The sequence below is a fragment of the Marmota marmota genome, unplaced genomic scaffold, assembly GCF_001458135.2.
Source record: "Marmota marmota marmota unplaced genomic scaffold, marMar, whole genome shotgun sequence".
NCBI classification, from domain to species: Eukaryota; Metazoa; Chordata; class Mammalia; order Rodentia; family Sciuridae; genus Marmota; species Marmota marmota.
The window spans coordinates 13,316,315-13,339,642 of record NW_026000164.1 but is presented as its reverse complement, the minus strand read 5'-3'; the positions used below and the strand labels follow the sequence as shown (position 1 = coordinate 13,339,642).

The following is a 23,328-nucleotide window of genomic DNA, read 5'->3' as shown; positions in this document are numbered from 1 at the left end:
CCCCCCCCCCCCAGGTGGACATAGTCCGTACCCTTGGACTTTAACATCCTGGAGCACTCGCTCTGAGATTAAACGAAGCCCCTACTTTCTCTGAGTAGAGAAAATTACATTGGGATCCAGAGAGTGCAATGGAATGATGATTATTCTGCTCGAGTGCACTGACCTTTATCAACTATTTCATCCGAGTTTTTGGAGCATGAATGTGTGTTAGGCCTCCTCCTCAACTGTTCAAGTGAAGAAGGAGCATTCCTTTCTGGCTCGAGTTCAAAGTCTCATTCTCAGGCATCCAGAGACCAGGAAAGCAAAATCAAAGCCAGAGACCTTTGAGTCTAGTTAGGGGATAGTTGGAGGAGGCAACGCAAATAGCAGTCAGGCTAGTGAAATCTCTGGAGAAAACGATTTCTCTTCCTGTCACTGACTGAAAAAAACAATTACATTTCTTGACTTGGATTTAGCACCACATAATATACAAATTGCTAGTTTGAGCTGCTGCTTTCACGTTGACCAGATAATCAGGAGAGATTGATTATATGTACGTGCATAAGTCCGTGTTTTGGAAAAGGGCAAAATGCTTTTAAAACCACATTACCAGGATTTTAAAGACTGGACAACATTTTACTATTTAAGAAAAAATATTTATTTGCAAGAAATGGAAATACAAATGCATTACAATTTCAATTTATTTTTTTCAAACTAAATACAAAGCTTTTTTAAAAATTTTTTTTGGTATTTACTTAGTAGGATAGGGAATAAAAGACCATAAAAATAATGCAACAGGACATATAATAGACTTACAATGTGTTTAGACTTAAACACTGCTGATCTATATAACCTGCTACAAGAGAGAGGAAAGCCCGCTGTGAGAACAGACATTAAAGCTCACTGATGATGACAGCCCAGGGTCTGCTCACCATTGTTCCAAAAGGGTCACTCACAGTTTGCAGAGAGTGCCGGTGTTTTCCATAGACTCATAAAGCACTTTATCTAAAAGAGAGATTTTCTAAGCAGTGTAGACCACGAGTGCAAAAAGTTCATTTTTCCACGCAGCTGGTGAGCGAGGGATAAGAGCAGAGAAATAGAGCTGAAATCCCTGGGTTCCCTTTTCCCAAATGCAAAGGCTGCTAGCTGCAACTCACAGAGGATGGGATGTGAAAGAGAGGAGACAGACATCTGGAGCACACTCTGCAGGAGAGGGAGAGCTGGGCAGGCACAGCAGGGCCACCGCACTGGCAGAAACTCTTCCCTGCCACAGCCTGAAGGTCGACAGAGCCCTCCAAAAGGAACGTGCTCAACCTACTCCATCTCACTGGGTTCTCTCTCACCTCATGGTGATTAACTAGTTGCCTTTGTTTTCTGTATCTATAAAAGATGCAAACTTATTTAGCACAACATCCAACACCTCAGCCAACAACCACCAAATATTATTTCCCTCCACTATGGAAACCACACCACAACAAACAAAACATTCCTGAATTTTGTTCCCCAAATAATAAAACACCTAGGCTTTCTCTCTCTCCCTCTCTGGTGAGTTCTGACCCTCTGACCACAGAAGCATGGAGCATTAATCCTCAGATGGACCAGGTTCCTCTGCACTCAGAAAATGCTTTGCTGTGAGGATTTATAATACCTTTAATCTTGGCTGTCCATTTATTTTGATGTGATTGCACCTCTATAAAATGGATTTTCCTAATGGATATAACCCTATTTCTTTCTCCTGATGGGTGAACCTAAAAACAGTGGCTTACTTTTAGGAAACCATTTTGAGCTTTTTGAAAGTTATTTTCCCCACATTCACTTCAATCTCATAAGTCTACATATAACATCTCCCGGGACAAGGGGTTCCTGTTGTCCTGGGTTCATACATAAGGCACATTTAAGGCACAAGTAAGTATCAAAGATAAGGGAGGCGTGTGTGTGTGTGTGTGTGTGTGTGTGTGTGTGTATCGCACAGAGGGAAAGAGAGACAGAGGGACACCTAGCACTTGAATAGCTATTGATTAAATAAAGCTTCTTCGATCTCTCTTATGCCCCAACATTCCCTGCGGCCTCAGGCAGCACTCTTAGCAAACTGAAGTCTGAGGGGTAGCTGAATAAATGGATGAATGATTGATCTGGAATCCATCTCTGGCTCCTTCTAGGTCCCTGTCTCACAGCCCCCTCCTCTCTCTTGTCCTCTCAGGCAGGCTCAGCCTATCACATGTGCAAATTGTCTCAGCTGAAAACCTTCAATTGGGAGGTCCCTCACTCTGGGATTCTCCTATGGCAAATGGCTTCCTAGGTCCTTCCAGTCCTGCAAGCAGGAATGCCAAGGTCTCTCATCCAGGTTTCTCAAAGATTAGGTTCAACAGAAGCAAAATAGTGACCTGTGGTGGACAAAGGGGGCAGCCAAGCCTTGTCTCCCTCCTCCAGGTCCCCATTTTGGCCAGGTTGCAGGGATAGACATTCCTCAAATGGGGAGGGGATGTCTCCATTTCTGGGCGGTGCTCACATGCACAACTCAGATGACGTGTGTGTTCAGAGGAGCTGGCCCAGAGGGGCCTCTGATTCTGCTCTTCTGCTTTTGCTTGGTGTCTGAACAGGGAAAGGAGGGGACATGAAATGCTGAAAAAGAATTGTAATAAAGCACGTGTGACAAAACTACTGGACACTGACTCAGTGCCTGAATAGAGAAGCATCAAGTCAACACCCCTGCTCCATATAAGGCTCAGACCACTTTTTGGTATCCAACCTGAACCTAGAGATTAATAAGGAAAAAAATCTGAATTTATAGTTGACTTGTTAAATAAGTTGAACTGGCAGCTGCTTTCCCAGTCTACAAACTAGATCTGCAAATCAAAATTATTTATGTTACCCAAAGGTTATCTAATCTTGCCTGCATTGATATCAAATCCCACCCCCACCTCTTGCTGACATGCAGCAACTTAGTTCAGCTGTCAAGACTTTTCTAGAATGCTCTTTCTGTGAGTGAGACTCCAGTGTCCTGACACTTCCCAGAAATTCTTTCTTGAAGCTGGCGCTGAGCCTTCTCATTTACAGTGTCCATTTCTAAGTGCAAAGTTGAGAGCTGTAGAAAGAACCACACGGGGTGGGGTGGGGGGCCTGGGTCACTCACTTCTCATCCAGTAAAAAATTACTTGTTCTCTTGAGTCTTTGCAAGATATTTCTTTTACTCATGTAATCAATGAAAGAGAAGAGGGAAAACCTGTTTACATGATGGAAAATATAATGAGATTTATTGTTATGGTTTCTGGTTGCTCTAACAGTCTCAGATTTGTCAAAACTAAAGTTCAGGTGCCAATGTCTGCCACTATTTGAAATCCTTGGAGCTAACCACAAATTATTGACTGATTTATGGGCCTACTTGCTTGCTATGGAAAACAAATCCACTAATATTCTGAGCTCAACCCTTGAACAGGACTTGTGCAAAAATCCATTAAGCATTTGGAATCAATTTGGTGTGATCCCACTCTTCTGTGTCCTTTCAACCCCATTCTGTCCTCCTGAAGGGACCACCGTTTAGTTCGCCCTAGCCAACCGTGGTGGAGAGAGGCTTTCTCAGACAAGCAGCAAGGCTGGCTCTTGGAAGCCCCTTTAAGAGGCCATTTGAGCTTTCTGGTTGATGACCCCTGTTCTGGAAAGACAGTTTCCCACAGCAAAAGCCTATTGTTTGGAGAGAGCAATGTCCAGCAAGAATAGATAGGGAGAAAATAAAATCCTCAAAGAACTAAGGGCTACAAGTTTCCTTCCTCTTCTTGCTTCTATTCAGAAGAGCGGGGTTTTCTACCCTGGCTCCTATAAAACCCCTCGGGTTCAGATGCAGCACATAGGTGCGCTGGCCCATATCTCTCTTCTGCTCTTACATTTGAGTACCTTTCTCAGCACCTATTAGAGTTAATTCTGTGATTTTGCTGAAGGGTCCCAAAGGTATCCCTACATGTGATAAGTACCTGGCATTTAAAGAAAGGGATGGTGTGTGTTGAGGCCTGTGGTTTCCAGACACCAGCCAGGCCCAGAAGCATCAGAATCCTGAGAGGGTGGAGCCAAGGAAAGCAGAAGCAGAAGTTGCTAGCTGCCCCTCCTGCTCACAGTCCAGATGCCTGAACCAGCAGCCAGCACCCTAGAGGGACAGCCAGCACCCTACAGAAAGCAGGGCCACCATGCTCTGACACACTATGAGGTAAGCCCAGCTAACTCCCATCACAAACCTCCCCTCACAACAGGGAGACAGAGGGGTCACTCTCCTTGGTGACCCCAAGTGGACCCAGGCAGAGAAAGCAGAGCGCTGTTTAGGGAATATGATGGCAGATGCCGATGACGCCACATCCTACATCTGATATGTAATGGGAGGCCCAAGTGGACATGATCCCTCTTAGGTACAGGCTCCATTGGCCATGTAGATAATGAGAGTGAGAGAGACCGAGAGAGAGAGGGAGAGGGAGAGGGAGGGCAGCCAGCGATAAAGGCCCTCAGCGGCTACTAAAACTAAAGTACACAATGCAAGCACATTTCCTGCACAAAATCTTTTACAAGCTGCGGGGGGGCGGGGGGGGGGAGACATCAAAACATTTAAAGGGAGTCTTCTACCTTGTACAATAGAAAGGCAATTTCCATTTCTTATATGTATGAAAGAGAAAAAAAATTTTTTAAACTACAAAAGTTACTTTTAATCATTAAAAAATAATAATAAAAGTGGGTTGGGGCTTAGGTTATATCTCTTTGGGTGAGCTGCGAAGTAGCCAAACCTGACCATAAAAGATAAGAATGTGCACACCAGATGCCATCCGCCCCCACCCTCAGCTGAGATGGCTAAGGGAGGGCAAAGTGGGACAGAAGGAGGGGGAGGCAGGTGTAGAGGGCAGGAGCAGGGTCCTCGGAAACGCCTGCCGTGGGGACAGGGCTTCCCTTCTCGGGTGTGGGAACTGGAGATAGCATTTGGCCACAGGGCCACATTCCTTCTGAGTTCATCCAACAGGGGGACACACATTATTTCTCCATAGTCATTATTTTACAGACCTCCAATTAAAAAAAAAGGAAGCAAATAAAACATCATATCGAAAATGGGGATCCCAGTGCCCTCTTAGGTCCGAAGGCCAACAGAAGATATTGCTAGCTTCGAGGGAGGCCCTGAATCTCTTCAGCATGGTTGCCAGTGGGAAGCCTTGGCAAGCTAATAAATACTATTTACAAATGGGGAGGAGAAGCTGGGAAGGCAGAACTATGGGGGAGGGAGAGAGGCTGTGGGGAGGTTCTACAAGCAACGGGGTGGGCAGGTTTGCCTGGAGGAGAAAAGCCTGATGCCTCAGGCATTGCACTTGCGGCCTGAGAATATGACGGGGGGCCCCTAGTCTGCCTGCACCAGAGTGGGGGGGCAGTCCAGCAGGGCTCCAAGGGCAGAGTGGAGAGAGGGTACTGTCAGGATGCCCAGGAGCTCCCAGGGCTGATGGGGCTTTCACACTGGAGGCCCAGGTGTGAGCAAGGGAGGACAAAAGTCAGTGCTTTCCAAATCCCAACAGGCCTCATGCTGTTTTTGTGGCTAGAGTCTGGGGTCTCAACTGAAACCGTCATCTCTTTTTGGGTGGGGCAGGGGTCACACCTTACAGGGGCGAATCAGGCAGTATCTTTTTGGCACTAAAGGTGGAAACAAGCCTGCTTGTCCCACCCCCACCCCACCCCTGAAACAATTTCCTATGGCAGTAAGGAAAACGGAGGAGAGATGCCAGCTCCCTCGGGCTCGGGAGCAGCAGGGCAAGAAGATGGAAAACCCAGGCTGGTCTCCCATCCCAACCATTAACGCCTATCCATGACTCCATCAAGACCCAGCGGCACAGAGGGAACCTCGCGAAGGTGGAGTGGGGATTGAGAAGCAGAGTTAGGGGAAGCAGGGTGGGTGGGGGTGGAGGCGGCCTCATTAGAAGGTGGTGTTCACTCTTCTGTCGAGTTCTACAACTTTTAGTGTTTCGTTCCCCTCCAGTTTAGTGCTGACCCTGTAAAGGCATCAAAAAAAAAAAAATATTAGCCACTACCTTTAGCTACAAATCCCATGCTTCTCAGTGTCACATGATCCCTGGATGGTTGCAACCCCGGTGGAGGGGGGGCACAACCAGGCTTGTCTTTTTCACTCCCTAGTTAATTCTCTGCTCTCAATGTCCGCTGCTACCCACTTGTCCACATTCCTACCTTTATCCCCACCCAAGACCAGGCATCCCAGCCCAGAGGATAAGCATGGTGGCTGTACACTGGTTATTATAAATTGCTTTAGATGACTGTATTTACTAAGGATATTGAGCCCGGTGCTAAATTTTGGGAAGGAGAAATAAAAGGATAATGGCTAATCCCTGGTCTTGAAGACCTAATAATCCAGATAAGGATTTTTTAAAGTGCATTAATTTGAAACAATACTAAAACAGAAAATAAAGACATTATCAAATTGTGTAACAGCCTAGAAGTCTCTAGGCATTCGGATGGGAGCTAAGAAGCCTTTACCATCCAGGAGATACCACAAAACAAGGGGAATTTGAATGGGACTTTCAAAGGCTTAGTAAAGAGGAGAGAAGGCTTGATGTCCTCTCTTTTGGAGTTATGAGCCAAATAATCCAGTAGCTCTATCCAACAGAGCTTCAGGGTGGCTCCAGATTTTCTCTACAATGGAAATAAAGATAATGTCAGACCTCTTCGGGTAGTTAAAGGGATTTATATGACAGCACACTTGTAACGTGCTTGACACCTTCGGCACTAGTAAATGTTAAATGTACATGTATAATGATACATATAAAATATATGTAATTGTGAATCTTCCCTCAATGGGTCGAGGGAAGAAGGCTGAAGAATGTGAAATGCAATCTTTCCCACTGATACCGTAACAGCCTGAGTGCTGGGAAGCCCAGGAGCAGAGCTCGGCTGAATCACCAACTATACTACCCAGGTATGCTGATGGGCATGCCCAGGTACCTCCCCCAGGAACAATACCTGTGGTCCTATCAGCCTTTATGTTTTCAAAAGGATGTTTTCCCCATAACTATCTAAGAGGAACAACTCAGGGAGAATCAGAGCCCAATACAAGGTATTTGCAATATGGGAAAATATACACACACAGGGCCTCTAAACACTTATCATTTCCAATGTAGATATGTAATTATAAGTTTATATAAGCTGAACATCCCTAAACCAAAAATCCAAATTCTGAATGCTCCATGATCTAAAACTTTCAGGGCCAACAGGATGCCACCAGTGGAAAATCCCTCACCTGACCTCATGTGAAAGGTCGTAGTCAACACTATAGTGCAGGCAGCACTACAAATAATGTATAAAATTACCCTTGGGTTATGTGTCTATGATGTGAAACAGATGAATTTCACCTTTAGACTTGGGTTCCAGCAGCAAGATATCTCATTAAGCATATGCAAATATATTCCAAAATAAAAAATAATTCTCAATTCAAAGCATGTCTAGCCCCAAGCATTGCAGGTAAATCACACTGAATCCACAGTTATAGTTAATACTTCTGAATTGACACAGAAACTATAAATGTCTATTGATATACAACAAAACATTTATTTTCCCTCTGGTTGGAAGGAAGCTAGAGAACATCTGAGGGATTGCATAGCCAACACTGCTGTTATGCGGCTTTGAGGGGGATTCAGACCTTCCCTCACTCTGGTGCCACCACTACCTGCTCCCAACTGATGCTGGGGACATCAGGGAGTTCCACTAGGCCTTTTCCCCGCTCCGGGAAACCACTGCTGAGAGGCAGACACTCCCTACTGCCAGTGGTCATGGAAACAGGTCCAGGAGAGCCGAGGAACCACCCCAGGTCTCTAGGAGAGTCCTTAGCCCCCTGACAGGTGGCTCCCCCGACCCCATCCTCAGCACACCATGGGGCTAGAGCCATCCTAGGACTCACAGGTGCTGCTGCAGCTCCAACAGCACAGACTTCTCCAGGCCGCTCTCATTCGAGATAATGAAATGGGGAAGATCCACATCTGGCAGGGACTCCAGCCCTGAGGCCCTGAGCAGGGAGGATCTTTCCCAGCCCCCAAGCTCCCCAGGCGAGGCTGGACTGGACGACTCCTCCAGGGGAGATTGTTCCTCATAGATCAGCAGGTTCCTGGATCTCACTAAGGACCGAGAAAAACAATAAGGTGTTAAAAAAAAAAAAAAAAAACTGGAGTCCTACACATTTCCTCCCTCCCAATGCCCAGGGCCAGTGGCAGATGAAAATTGATGTGCTGTTCTTGTCCAAGACTTAGGATGCCAACTGGATTCGGCTTTCTATAAAGGCTTCAGGGCTTCAGAGTTTGTGCACTGAAAAATTATACCAATTATACAGTGCTGGAAGAACAATAGAAAACAAACACAAAGCCACTACCACCCCCAGTGCTTTGAAAATAAAACTCCCCTCCTTACCCACCCATGACTATCGAGGGAAAACATTCACGCAAGTAGGAGTCAAATACTTGGAGATGTCCAGACTCAGCTAAAACAAGCAGCGTCCCCATTGAGCAGGTCTTGTAGGGAGGGAAGATAGAAAGGCATTTTCATCAAGAATATGGGGAGAGGATACGAAGCCAAAGCCATAAACCAGAGGCTGCAGACAATATCCTTTGTTTTATGGGACAGCCACATAGCTAGATGGCTCTGCAGCAATTTTCCTCGACATAGAAGCTATGCTCCCATTGGCTCCCAAGATTTAAAGAAATATTCCTTTGGGGAAAACAAACTTCCCAATAGGTCACTGAACTCATTTGGAAAGGCTCGTGCTTCTGTCCTATACCTGGCAGAGATACACCTAGCTGGTAATTACCACAATTTTTTTTTAAATTTTATTTATTTTAATTTGTTATATATGACAGCAGAATGCAATTCAATTCACATTCCACAAATAGAGCACAATTCTTCATGTCTCTGGCTGTACAAAAAGTAGAGTCACACCATTTGTGTTTTCATACATGTACTTAGGGTAATGAGGTCTGTCTCATTCCACTGTCTTTCCTACCCTCATGCTCCCTCCCATTCCCTCCCACCCCTTTGCCCTATCTAAAGTTCATCTAGTCCTCCCATGCTGCCCCGCCATCCCCATAATGAATCACATATTTATATCAGAGAAAACATTCAGCATTTGGTTTTTTGGGATTGGCTTACTTCACTTAGCATGATATTCTCCAACCCCATCCATTTACCTGCAAATGCCATGATTTTATTCTCTTTTAGTGCTGAGTAATATTCCATTGTGTATACATACCACATTTTCTTTATCCATTCATCTACTGAAGGATATCTAGTTGGTTCCATAGTTTAGCTATTGTGAACTGAGCTGCTATAAACATTGATGTGGCTGTGTCCTTGTAGTATGGTGTGTTTAAGTCCTTTGGGTGTAAACCGAGGAGTGGGATAGCTGGGTCAAATGGTGGTTCCATTCCCAGTTTTCTAAGGAATCTCCGTATGGCTTTCCATATTGGCTGCCCCAATTTGCAGTCCCACCAGCAATGTATGAGTGTGCCTTTTTCCCCAAATCGTCTCTATTCCAAATTCAGTACCTTCTAACAGCACGATTGTTTTTACTAGCCCTGGTATGCATACATATATGTGTTTCTTACTCATTACCCCTTTATCTCCTGCATATTTAGAAGAGTTCATGGATTTATATCCTCTTATCTAACACCTGAGCTCCACAATCTGTAAATCTTAGGCATAATACTTGGAAAAGCAGACTGATTCTTCAACTTTGCTTTACAAATTCTGACTATGGTAACATGTAATTCCACTCAGCGGAGGCAGAATCACAGGAGTTCTCTTAAAATGTCAGAGAAAGCTTACTTTGCCCCCTCTCAAAGTCCACATCCTACTCTCTCATCAGAACTCAAGAAGAGGATGCTAGAACACATCAAGGAACAGTCTGGAGCAGCATTTTGCAAGCTGAACTTTCCCAAGCTCTAGAGAATTTCCAGTGCTGCCTGCGCCCAGTGGGTGAGGGGCACAAGGGGAACCAGCACTCTGAGCCCCAGAGTCCCCTGTGTGCAAGTGGAGAAGCTCCACTTTTAGTACCTCTTTCTAAAAATTGGAGTTTACATAAGGTTCCTTTCAGAAAGCTGAGAAATCCAGTTCCACAGAAGCAAAACAAGATACTTCCCAAGTGGCTGAGTGCTCTCTTACCAACGGAGGCTGTGTACGGCTCTGGCATGGAATGCTGGCTGGGCAGCGCCATCTTGGTGGCAGAAGGATAGGGCCCATAGCCCTGAAAGAAGCTGCCAAACGCAACAGCAAAGCACAACACAACAACCTGGAAGGGGAGGAGAGAACACAGGAGATGTCGATTTCAGACTCCACAGAGCAAACCTGTAGACCTACAATGCCTGGGACAGTGGGAAGATGGACTGTCCTCTCCATCAAGGGGCAGTCTGCCAAACTACATCCTCAGGTCACATTGCTGTAATGACATGCAGAGGAACATGCTTGGAGCAGGCTTCAAGGTCTCTCCAGCTGCACAGCACTTGGCCTTGACAAGGTGGGAGACACTGGGGACAGAGCACGGGGCCAGGGATTGTTCCTGCACTGTCCCTTTGGGAAACTCACCATGAGGCAGGTGCCAGTCTGCGTGCCAGCTAACTTGCAGGTCCGAGAAACCTTGCCCATCACCAGAGTCTGAAGCTTCTGGAGCTGCTGAAGAAGAGTTCTGCCAATGGCAACAAACAAGAGCCAGGAAGGGACGTGAGAGATGAGAGATGAATTTTGGTGGCCCCTCCACCCAGGTTCCAGGGAAGTTGCTGCAGCCTTGGGTCTATATTTAACCAGAGTTCTGAGGGACAGATTCCTCTGGGAGAAAATATGGATGCCAGTACCTGCTAGCACCACTGCCCCAGAACTTGCTGGAGCTCAGAACCAACCTCAACACCTTAACCACTTGTTCTGTTCTGAACAAGAGAAAGCCCTCAAATGATCCCTGCTAAGATGTGACTTGCTTGCCAGACGCTGAGAACAAAGGAAAGCGAACACTGCTGTTGGATGGTCACTATGGTTTCAATGTTTGTTGCCCACCTCCCACCACCCACTGCAAAAAAATTATATGGCAAATATGATGGTGTGAAGAGTGGGGCCTTTGAGTAGGGCATGAGGGAGGAGCCCTCGGGTAGGATTACTGCCTCTATGAGGGATGGACAGACTAGCATTCTTCCCTTGGCACCACGTGTGGACACAACTAGAAGACAGCTTTTAGAATCAGGAAGCCCATCCTCACCAGAAACCAAGTCAGCACCTTGACCTGGGTTTCCAGCCTCCAGAGCTATGAGCAAGAAATATCTGTTGTTTATAAGCCGCGCAGCTTACAGTGTGTTCACAGCAGCCTTAATGGCCTAGTGCGGCAGTGATTTCGAGGAGAACCCTCTTCACTGAGAGATAAGAAACACTGATGAAAACATAAGAAAGGAGAACAGCTAGAGAGGACAAGGACCAGCAGAGAAAACCAGAAGGGCTGGCCTGAGGTGGCGCCTGTGACTTAAAATGGTCACAGTGTCGCCGAGCAGCAGGCATCCGGATGGCATACTGAAGGGGAAAGAGAAGGAGGAAAACCAGGAAGGTCAGGGAGGCAAAGGGCCATTGCACCTCAGACCTGAAGTGGTTCTCAAAGGCTCACAGCAGGTCCACACCAGAAAGGAAGCCAAAATACCAAAGAGCAGAGCGGCCTGCTCAACCAGACCCTCAGGCTCAGAACCAGGGATCTGAGAAATCAGCCTCCAATACACACTCCTCTTCCTCCTGGGAAAGGCAGAACAGGGGCAGAGAAACAAAAAGTGGACAACTGCACATTCCCTCAAAGAGGTCTGGGGATGAGAGAGCAGTCTGTGCTCCACGTTGTGTGACATCGGGACCCAGAAAGAGCAGATGGCGAAACTCTCTGCAAATCCTGAACACGACAAGGCACAGACAGGGAGCTGAGCGCACACCCTTCTGAACTAGACGATCTGTGTGAATTCTGCACGAGAGTAAGGAAAGAGCTGAAGCCCCTCCTCGCCCTCGTCATTTTCCCCAACTCCATGCACACAGCAAAGTGGAAACATTTTTATACGCAGATGTGTTTTCTTGAGTCTTGAAGATTTTCAGAAAATTCATGCAGTGATGTAATGTTGGAGCCACACAATTTCACTGGAAAACATCAGCAAACCACTTGTTTGCAGAATTCTGGGCTTTCATAGCCACCTTGCTTCTCATCTCAGTCTATCGTCTGAAGAGGTTTCAGGTGCTGGACATGCAAGCAAGGTTTTCCATGGTTTACAACTTCTCCCAAATTAAGCAAATCCAGGGCAGGCTGGCCATAAGAATGGTTTTGCTTCAGCAATTTAAATGGATAATGGAAGCAAGAATTTGAGGAGCATATGTATCTGAAGTTTTCTGAACTCAAAAAGCCCTGTGTGGCTTGGTGCAGTGGCACATGCCTGTAAATCCCAGCAGCTCGGGAGAATTGCGAGTTCAAAGCCAGTTTCAGTGGTAAGAAACTCAGTGAGACCCTGTCTCTAAATAAAATACAAAATAGGGCTGGGGATGTGGTTCAGTGGTTGAGTGTCACTGAGTTCAATCCCCAGTATCCCTCCCACACAAAAAAGCCTGTGTGATCCTACATGCACATTTCAAAGCAGAAGTAATGTGTAATTTTAATAAGTCAAGGAAAATCATTCATCCCATTAAGTGATATCATTAATTTAACTTCTATTTAATGTGGAGGTCTTTTTATTTTCTTAACTAAATTATGCATTTGTACTTTTTTTTGTTTCTGGTTATGTAAAAGTACAATCAGTTTAGACGTGGTTTATGTTTATATATATTCTTTAAAAGCATTCTGCATGTTGAGAAATACTGACACATGATTATTTTAAATTGTACTTAAAGGGTTGGGTATCTAGCAAGGTGGCAGAATGGTTCCCTACCATATGCAAGGCTCTGGGCTTGATTCCCAACGGTGCAAAAAATAAATTAAAATTAAGCAAATTCCACTTAGAGAAAAAGTTTATAACTAAGTGATCCTTTGCTGCGGCATCTTTTTTCCCTCATCAAACCTCTTCTCTCTTCTCGCAGGCCTTCCCCAGAATACTTCCCTTGTGGCCATCAGCACAGCTGCCTTTTCAAAACCACAAACTGAGTAATCCACTGCCCAGCCGCTTCCTGAGCGAGCATTCATTCTCACAGAGCTGAGATTCTGCTGGTCACAGCACATGTTGGATTAGCTACCACCTATAAAGCCAGCCCCGAAGTCCCTGTTAGGTTCTCCTGGCTGGTGTTTCTGGAAATTTGCAGGCAGATGTACTAGTGAGCCCTTGGACAAGACCACATAGCACAAACCCCTTCCTCTTGGATGCTGGCTACTTCTATGATACCAATTTATAAGGTCTTGGCTGCCTGCTGAATTATAGCAAAGACCCCTGCCTCCTTGGTCTTCTTGAGTGATGCCTAACACTTTTGCTAGGCACCTCTGCTGTGCCCTGGGCACTCCTGGTGTCTGTGTGCTGGTTGGCACTGAGGTGCTGAGGCTTAGTGGAGCGCTGTGCAGGGGTGGGTGAGCGCTCTCCTTCCAGCCTTCTGTGACATAGACCTTTCCAGACGGAAACAGAGCCCCAATACTTCTGCTCCAGAATCTTAAGGTTTTGAAAGTGAAACCACCATTTCTATTTTTTACCAATGTCCCTGTTGACTGGCAAACACTCCTTGCTTCATCTCTGCCCATCCCTTACTCCTTGTCAGGTCTTAAGAGTGTAAACTGCTAAGAAAACAAATCTCACACAGTGCTCCGAATCTGTCCTCCCCTCTGATTTCTGGTAGAGAAGAGTCTCGTAGGAGGCATCCGGTCCTTCCTAAAACAGACATCCAGCAGGCAGATCCACCTAAAGCCCACAGATAGAAAGCTAAGGTTCAAGGTGGCCCCACCCAGTTATAGGTGCAAAATGCTACAAGTTTGGAAGAAGGACCATTTAAGTCTGGCTGGAGGAAGTGGGAAGCTCTGTGCTTACCAACTGTAGGGCCCTTTACTTGACATTCATACTGCATCCGTTCCAAACTCAAAGATGATTATCTGCTGAATCCACTGCAGATGAAAACGATCCCTGATTTCTAACAGTTTATAATCCAGCTCTTTAAGATGAGCAAACATGCGGTTTAAAATGAATATTTTTATAGTCTGGAATTTTGGTGGAAGGCCATAGGGATGGGTTCTGTGCTGTGTGCTGCTGTGCCCTGCTCAGTGGGTGAAGGTGGGTAAAAATAAACTTAGTGGCTATCCTCATATGGTGTGACAGTAGAAATGACAACCCGGCAAAGAAACCAACAATTGGCAGATTTTAATCAGAGCAAAGTGGATTAACTCGTCCAACTCAGACAGCTACATAGATTCCTAGGATCCAATAAACTTTGGGAAATTTGTATACACTCATACCAAACAACAAAAACCACCCTGATTTTCATCCTAAGAAAATAACAGTGACTGGGTTCTAGGAATTGCTTATAGGAATTGCTTACACTAAAATACTAAGTAGTTGTCTTAAATTCATATAAACTAGTAAGTAGAAGACTAAGATGTTGAGAACAGTCTGATCCCACTGCTTGAGTATTTTCTAATATGGTAGAGCACAGTACCCTAATCAGTCACCTAATAAAATCAACCATGATATACTGCTTAGTTAAATAGATTTTTCTTAAATTCAATCACAGTAAACATCATATTGACAACAGCCCAATGAAGAGATTTGTCCACCATTGGACATGAAAATATTATTAAAAAGGACCAAGCCACACAGAAGGGACAGCCACATTAAAACCCAGGCCAATGGCAATGAAGTGCACACTAGCAAAACTTCAGTGATAACAGCACAAATAAAAGACACAAAGGCAAATAAACATTCTGTGGTACACTGTTAGATGTAACCAAAGATGAAATGCAGGTGAAAAAAAAAATCTAAGGTATTCCTCAACCTTCTTTAGGTCCAGAAAGTCCCAGGAAGTCAAGGCTTTATTAGACAAATGAAAAGATAGGACCTGTCCCTTTATCAGAAACCCAACAAGTAGATGGCATGACTTTAGGATTGCTCAATGGTACACACAGAGCAGAAGAGGAAGGTGGGCTCTGAAAGGAGGGAGACCTGAGCATACACCTCAGAACTACAGGTAGAGTTTCAGTAGGTGCCTCTCATCCAGTTACACAGTCCTGAGACGATGCAGCTAATCAAAGATAATTTCCTTGACCACATCAGCTAACAGGACAATGGGAGAATCACCCCTCCTGGGGCACTCTGGGTTTGCTGAACTCCTTTGAAAAGCACTTGCTGTCTCTGTTCACAGAGGACAGATGAAGCATGTCCTTTTTACTGGAAAGCCTGTGTGACCTTATAACTGATATGCTCATTTGCACCGATGTGGTACTTTCTCTGGTGCCACCAGGACAGATGCCTGTTGCACTGAGGACTTGGATGACAGCTGCTACCCCGATTACCAAAGGGCTGGGTGGAGAAAAGGCAGCCTTCAGATGAAATGGAAAAATTATTTTAACACTAAAGCTATAAAAAGTCACCCATAGGACAGACCCAATGGTGCCTTCAAAGCTCAATATAAACTTCCCCTTTCTTATTGTATTTTAAATCATCAGTGATCGTGGCTAATTATGGCTTAATGAATTCTTGGGCTTCTGGGAGCAAGGTCTTAATTTAGAGAAAGGAATACTCTTAGCATACATTTATCTGGGCCAACAGATTTTTCACGACTTGTTAAACTGGAGTGTCCAACACTTGATTGGAAATGTGGATTTTGTCCTATGGCGAGATGTAAAAATAAACTTAGTGGCTATCCTCATATAGTTTCTTCCAAAAGAGCAGTCGAAAGCAGCTGGCCGACTTGCCCAAAATAAAGCATCCCCTGTATTTTGTGAGGCACATCAGAGGAAATTGGGCAAAACATTTAAAAGTACCCAAGAGTGCGAGACACAATCTTACAATAACCAGGAAACGAATCAATAGCCTCATATGTTATCTTTGTATTTGATTTAATTTGTTTCCTTCTATTTCCTTTATTTACAAGAGAGAACAAAAGACAGTGAGAATAACCATACAGTTATTGCAGGTGGGACTTTGGACACTCAGGTACCTAATTTCCCACTGGAGTCAGAATCCAGACCCAGGAAGAAGAATGAACTGGTGGTTCCCAATTACTCGCTGTGTTGGGAGCTTCCACCTGCGCCTCTCTGCAGACACACTTCCCATCAATCTTGGAACACATCTTACTTAGGAATGGAACTCAATGGGCAATGCTGTGTGTGCACATACATGTGTATCTAAAACACTCTCTGGGTTGATCAGCCCCCTTCAGAGATGAAGAAAATTTATCACATCCTTCTGGGAGCACCTAGAACAGTAATTTCCAAATTCCCAATTATGAACCACTACTGAGTGGCAAAATTACTTGGGTGGTGACTGGTGTATCTTTTTAATGAAATGGAACTAAACAGGATACACAGAATCAGAGGACATTGTAGGCAGTATGTAAATATTAATTGGTGAAATATAAACATTAATTAACTGTACGATTATGTATTTATATGTTAGTCACATGTATATATCTCTATATAACGTTAGTTATATCATTAGTTTGCTACATGATGTGTGTGTGTGTTCGTATGGTGTGACTGGTATGTTATTATATGAAATGTAAAATGATTACATAATCAAAAAATTCTGTCATTAATCTAGAGTACATGCACATGCACAAAATATACCAGTGAATCTCAGGTGGCCTCAGGATGGGATAAAGCATGATGTCCTTCTGAGGCAAAATCCAACCATAATCCCCCTCCTGGCCCAACCTTGTCATGGAGAGCTAGTGTCCAGCAAGTTCAAGGGCTGGAGGGAGTGTCCAAAAGCTGAAACATCTATACCAAGGGGGAGGAAGAGGAGGAGGGATGTGATATTGGCAAGTAGCAGTCTACAAATTCTGTGAAGACACTTAAGGACAATCATGAGCTATCTCAAAACCTCCGAACACTAAGTGTGACATAACAAAAGACAACTATATAAGCTAAAACTCCTGAACTTTGAATTAATGCCTATTTGTATAACCATCTCTGGCTTAAATTTGAGGAGTGTTCATGAGGTTCTGGCCAAAATTAAAAAGGAAAAAAAAAAGAATACAAAAAGTCTCTTTTTTTCTATCCGAGTGATTTCTACATTACGGGAAGTTTTTTTTCCCCCCAGGGACCTGACAGCATTTCTTTCCTTTTTCTTTTCTTTTCTTTTTATGTTTGTACATTTTTATCGGTGCATTATAATTATATATAATAGTGAGATTCATTATGCCAAATGCATACATGTATGTTTGTGCATTTTTGATAAAGACAAAAGCTAAGCCTTAATAATTGGTTAGAACTTAAACATGCTTCAATTTATGTAGCCATCAACTTCCAACATTCAAGTGAACATCAGAAGACAACTGTGACATTAGTTTGATGCTGGAACCCTACATTTCCATGAAATCATAGAACATGCATAAATGACACCGGCCATATTTAGAAGCTACAGTAGTTTTAGTTTTGTTGTTTTATTTCCCCCATCAGAAAATCCAGACACCAGTTCCAAATTACTGTATTACATACTGGGCCGGGAACATAAAAAAAATGGATTCTAGAATATCTCCTGGTTGGTGGAATTTCTAACTTTACACTAAATTACACTAAAAGGTCCCTCTAATCCCTCGGGGAACTTGGTTTAGTCCCCAACAGCTCTGAAGTTTGAAATATTTCCACTTGAGAAGAAAAAGAATACTTTCCACACAACAAGAACTTGGAGACAGCGAAGAAATGAAAAGTGAATTCGACCAAGATACTAGTCCATAGAAAAATAACTCGGGCCATCCATCTGACTTTGTGGCTTCTCTGTGAGTGGCAGGGAGCTCCCATTAGTCTAAAGGAAGTGCAAAGATCTCACATACAGAAGAGGGCAAGAGCGTGACCAGTGCAAAGGAACACAGCTGTAAAGACCGAACCGCCCAGGAGGGCCAGAGGGCAGTGGGAGCCCAGACTTGGCTGCAGAGACCTTATCCAGGAATCTCATAGTGATCTTAAAGAATTAAGAAATGGGGTGTTGGGGAGAAGAACTCTAGCTACAAAGAAGGTCAAAGAACAAAATTAAGAAATTCTTAATTCTGATCACAGTAGAGATGGCTGCCAAGACCGGCATGTTCCGCCTTCTGTGGAGTCTAGGGAAAGAGAAGAGCAGAAGCCACAGGCCACACATCCTGAGGCTCCTCCTCACCCAGCTCCACGCCAGGCCAACTGTCCACAGGCGTTCTCAGCATCTGCTGCTCGCTCGCAGCGCCCTCCCAGGCTACCTCTGAATTTAGAATTCTTGGACTCCCCAGGGGAGGCCCAGGAGGTTACTAGGATGCCCAGAGCCATGCCAGGCAGCAGCCCTGCCGTGTTTCTCTTTCCATCCCTGGTCTACCACAGGGGTCAGATGGTCCTGAAGACCCAGGACGTATGATGCCCAGAAGAGACATTGGAGGAGCACAGGAGCTGTTCTGCTGGGGATGGCCAGGCCAGAGGCCCTGTCTTATAGGGGCCAGTTCTCAAGAATGATTATCAAGATGGTAACCTGGAGAAAAGAAGAAATGTTTCCTCTGGGCACAAAGGCAGGCTTATTTAGTACTTGCTATAAAAGCAGGAGCTTCTCCAAGCTCAGGCCACAAACCCATTGAGAGCACAGCACCCACCTGGATCTCCCCTGGAACTCAAGGGCAAGGAGAACGGAGGCAAATACGCTGGTGCTCACACTACCTCCCGCTCTGGGTGACACAGCCCTTTGTCTTGGACTCAGGAATCTCATGTCTTCCCTAAGGTCAAACTGAATCCAAGACCTGATACGCTGGGAAGGATTTCATGGGTGCACCTGCCTAAGTTCAAATTCCATGCACAGCCTCCACAAAGAACTGTTTATGACCACTCCACTGGCCTCAGGGGTACCCACTGGTCACCTGGTTTGTTCTTCCAAGAGCAGACTCAGAGTACAAAACCACACAGACCCTGGAAATGGGCAGAGGCCCTTTGGTCAGAGAATTCTAGGACCCCAGCTACCAGGGCATGGTCTAGAAGGGGCAGCGCAGAGTTCTGGTAGACACATCCCTTTGTCCTGCTGACTGCTCGTCCCATGAAGAAGGAATGGGTGCAAGACAGCCAGAGCAGGGCTCTCTAAAACACTGGACCCCACGCAAGGGCTCTCCTGTCCAGATCTAAAACTGGTCCCATCCTGGGTGAAGAAAGAGAGGCCCAGCAGCAGAAGAAAACAAGGCAAGAACCTGGTTAAAAGTTAAGTGGTTGAGTCCTGTACCCTACTCCACTCCTAAATGTTTGGATGGTGTTAACCTCACAGGACCTCAGCCTCTCCTCCTATAAAATAAAGTGATCCGTGGTTAAAAAAGATGACATCTAAAGTGTATTTCTAAGCCCCTATGCTCCCATAAATTACAGCTAGAGGAGAGGGACGGTAGCTCACAGCCCTATCGAAGGATAAGAATAAAATGAGTCCAGATGGAGCAAACCGAGCCACACGCACACCTAAAACCGATGTGCTGGGTAGGAAATGTGCATCACTTATGTGGAAGAAGAGGATGTAAGCAGAAGTGACAGTGTGTGTCAAGAAGGAGAGAAGGTGGGGCCATCCAGAGAGCTAGCAGATCAGAGAGAACAAGGACAAGCTTAGGGAAGCAGAGAGGATTCTCTAGCAGACACACATGGGCACCGCCCGGTAAGTGAAAATGTATTTCCTGATGAGCTCAGGAAGAAGAGCCCTGGGGAAACCATCTCACTTCCATCTCACACATTTCTTGATGGCGTGCAATTAGTGAATCGTCTCAGCAAAGAAAGTGCCAAGGTGCTTCCACAGCATGTCAGCTCTGCCCCAAGAGGCTCCTGGAGAAGGGTGAAGAGAGTGTCCTTCTCTCCTTGCTGACCCTACCCCCTTTCAGTGTCCTGAGCTCAGATAAAAGGGTATTTCCCCCTGGAAACCAACTCCAAGCTAGGAGGTTACTGCTTAGTTCAGTTTAAACAAAAAGATTCACAAGTGATTTGTAATCCAAGCACTAACGTTCATCTGGAGAGATGGAAAAGTCCCTGTAGCCTAAAACCAGGAAAATGTAATAAAGAATCCTTTTCCTTCCATTTGGTTAATGATGAGACACATGCGCATTCTCCTGCCACGTCATGCCACACCGTGAGAGATGGTGCAATGGCACCAAGGTCTCCCACTCACTTCTGGTGGCCCAGGATCCTGTCCATGTATTGTAGTTATTTCTACCTCTGTCCTGCTGCCTCCAGAGGATAATAATGCAAGAAGCATCAACAGGAGCATAAACACAGCTATGCGTTCAGTCAGCCCAGCCCTGGGCTTAGGTCAAGCACCAGGTCACTCACAAGGTATAATGTGACTAAGTCTTCTCTCACCATGTGCCCCAAATGGCAGCTCCCTGCAGCTGACTTGGGGCAGGGGATTGCTGGTGCTTGCACTGTAGTCATTTTGGCTAATTTGAAGTCCTCTGAGCAAGGGGAGGTCCTGGGTGGGGAAGAGGAGCAGGCGGCACTGTAGGCCATGGGCCCTGTTTCAACAGAAGCTCTGCTTTTGTTTATTTGCCTCTCAATTTGAAATACACTAAAACCCACTGGTCTTAGATATCATGGCCCTAGCAGCTCCCTCGTAAAATTATCTGTGAAAGGTTGTCAGCCACAACCGCCACACAAAGGCTGTTCACCAGGAGAAAATTTGAAGAGGAAGAAAAGTGAGGAGAACAGACAGGGCCACTGGTGGGAACCGTGACAGAGGCTCACAGCCGTCAAGGGACATGGTGACAAGTATTCCCAGACAGAGAAAGATAAATACTGCACCATGTCACTTATGTGTAGAACATTTTTTAAAAAGTCAAACCCAGAAAGAGGAGAGAGGCACAGTGGCTGCCCAGGCCCAGGAGGTCAGTGAGAGGGGATGCTGGTCACCGTGTACAGACTTCCATTTATAGAATGGGCAAGTTCTGGGGACCTGACATTCAGCAGGTGACTGCAGTGTGACCCTGCATGTGCTAACAGGGTAGGCCTTCAGCATCTGCACAGAAGAAAAGGAGAAAGAAGAAAGAAAGAAAAAGGAAGAAAGAGAACAAAAAGAGGGGAAAAAAGAATAAAAAAATGTGGTAACTGAGGCGCTGAGTGTGTTAATTCACTGGATTGCCGTCATTTCTCAGTGGACACACATGTCAACCCATGACACCATACCCTTTAAAAATGAAGAATTGTACCTCAGGAAAGCTAAAAATAAACAAAACCACAAAGAAATTTTCCTTCTCTAATGAGTGTCCTACACTAGCCCTGGTCACATTCAGATACCACGTCATGACAGAGATTCTTTAAATGGAGGTTCAAATAAGGATTCTGTAGAAATATAGTGATAGAAACATATGTCCAGTGCATTTTTGTTAAATGAAAACAGTTTCCAATACAGGAGTATGCCCAGTAAAAATACATATAAAATAATCCCTGAATGTAACAATTTAAGTAAAGGGACCAGGATTTTTTAAAAAAATATATTTTCAAAAGTTCTTTTGCAATGAGCATATAATACATGTATATCGTCTTCTAAGTTTAAAAAATATGAAAAACAAGAGGGACTCAAACTAAAAAGTGTGCACATAGCAAAAGAACAATTGAAAAGAAGAAGTGGCAGCCTATGGTATGGTAGAAAACATTCACAAACCCTGTGAAACGTTAGGGCTAATGTCCAAAATATATAAGGAACTCGTACAACTCAATAACAAAAGGGCAACCCAAGTTAAAGGAGGGCAAAGGTCCTCAAAGACATTTTGGGGGAGGGGGTACTGGGAAATGAATCCAGGGGTATTTAACAACTGAGCCACATACCCAGCCCTTTTTTGGGGGTTGGGGGTACCAGGGGTTGAACTCAGGGGCACTCAACCACTGAGCCACATCCCCAGCCGTTTTTTAGGGGGTGGGGGTACTAAGGATTGAACTCAAGGGCCCATGGCCACTGAGCCACATCCCCAGCCCTATTTTGTATTTTATTTAGAGACAGGGTCTTACTGAGTTGCTTAGTGCCTCACCAATGCTGAGGCTGGCTTTGAACTCATGATCCTCCTGTCTTAGCCTCCGGAGCTGCTGGGATTATAGGCATGCACCACCACACCTGGCTATCCCAGCCCCTTTAAAAAAGAAAATTCTTATTTTTTTCAGACTAGTTCTCACTGAGTTGCTGAGACTGCCTTGAACTTGTGATCCTCCTGCCTCAGTCTCCCAAGGTTTGAAAAGCTATTTGACATCACTAGGTATCAAAAAATGCAAATCAGTGCCACAAGATGTCACCTTACACCTGTTAGGATGATTATTGTAAAAAAGACAAGACATAACACATGTTGAGGAGGATAAAGAGGAAAGGGAACCCTCGTGCACTGTTGATTAGAATAGAAACTAACATAACCATTATGGAAAATGTGACTGAAGTTCCCCCCAAAAGGGATATGACCCAGCAATGCCCCTGCTGGGTATGAACCCAAAGGAAATGAAGTCAGCACCTCGCAGAGGTGTCTGCACTCTCACGATCATTAGTGATGAAAGTTTTACTTTAGTAAGAATTCTGCTAATACCGGAAGAAATGACTGAATTTAATAGAACTATTTCCAAACCCCTAATAGAGACAATTACTAGAAATTGTTCATAAGCAGCAAAGCAGGGGGGATGATGTACCCCCTTATGGAAGAATGAGAAGAAACTATGAAGAATTTGCACCAAAACTGAAAAAGAAAACCAAGTATGGTCTATAGTGAACACAGGACCATGTTAAATGGCGACACAGGACACTGAGACAGTGGAGATGACAGGATGACAGACTCAGTTCCTTACTACAAAACAAGCAAAGGGAGGTAGAGCCTATAGATGAAAGGTAAATTGGTATGTAACAGGCCTATCAACCAGTTTGAACATATGAAATCTGGATATCTGATTAAAACCAACAAGCAAAAATGATGTTTGAGATGATCAAAGAATAAATAAACACTCAAGACACAGCACCATCAGCTGCAGAGGGGAAGAGAGACCCTTCCCCAGGCCAGGTGACCTTTAGGTTCTTCTCCCTCACAGACACCCAGGTGGCCTCAGCCCCAGCCCTGCCGTGCCTCTGCTGCCCCCACGTGGCCAATGGGAGGTATGGCACCAGAGTCGCTAGAGAAGATGAGTTTCCAAAGTCATCTTTGATAAATTCCTCTTCCCCTTCACTCAAGTGGTCAGAATCTGTCCCACTTGTGGACATGCTGCTTCCA

General features: G+C 45.0%; 1 protein-coding gene across 2 annotated transcripts in view; it reads right to left on the bottom strand.

Moving 5' to 3' along the window:
• Positions 1-662: 662 nt before the first annotated feature.
• Creb3l2 (cAMP responsive element binding protein 3 like 2) overlaps positions 663-23,328 on the bottom strand; it is a 111,139-nt gene continuing 88,473 nt past the window's right edge. Inside the window, exons 9-13 of one of the 2 annotated variants that reach the window (XR_007341842.1) lie at positions 10,570-10,669; positions 10,150-10,276; positions 7,901-8,114; positions 5,772-5,984; positions 663-5,729 (exon numbers count right to left, since the gene is read on the bottom strand). Coding sequence is in view for 1 of the 2 variants with exons in the window: in XM_048786879.1 (XP_048642836.1) it covers positions 5,909-5,984; positions 7,901-8,114; positions 10,150-10,276; positions 10,570-10,669 (517 nt within the window). In the remaining variant the exon portion in view is untranslated. Of the gene's footprint in view, positions 5,985-7,900; positions 8,115-10,149; positions 10,277-10,569; positions 10,670-23,328 lie in introns of both variants that reach the window. The other variant, XM_048786879.1, reaches the window with a different exon arrangement.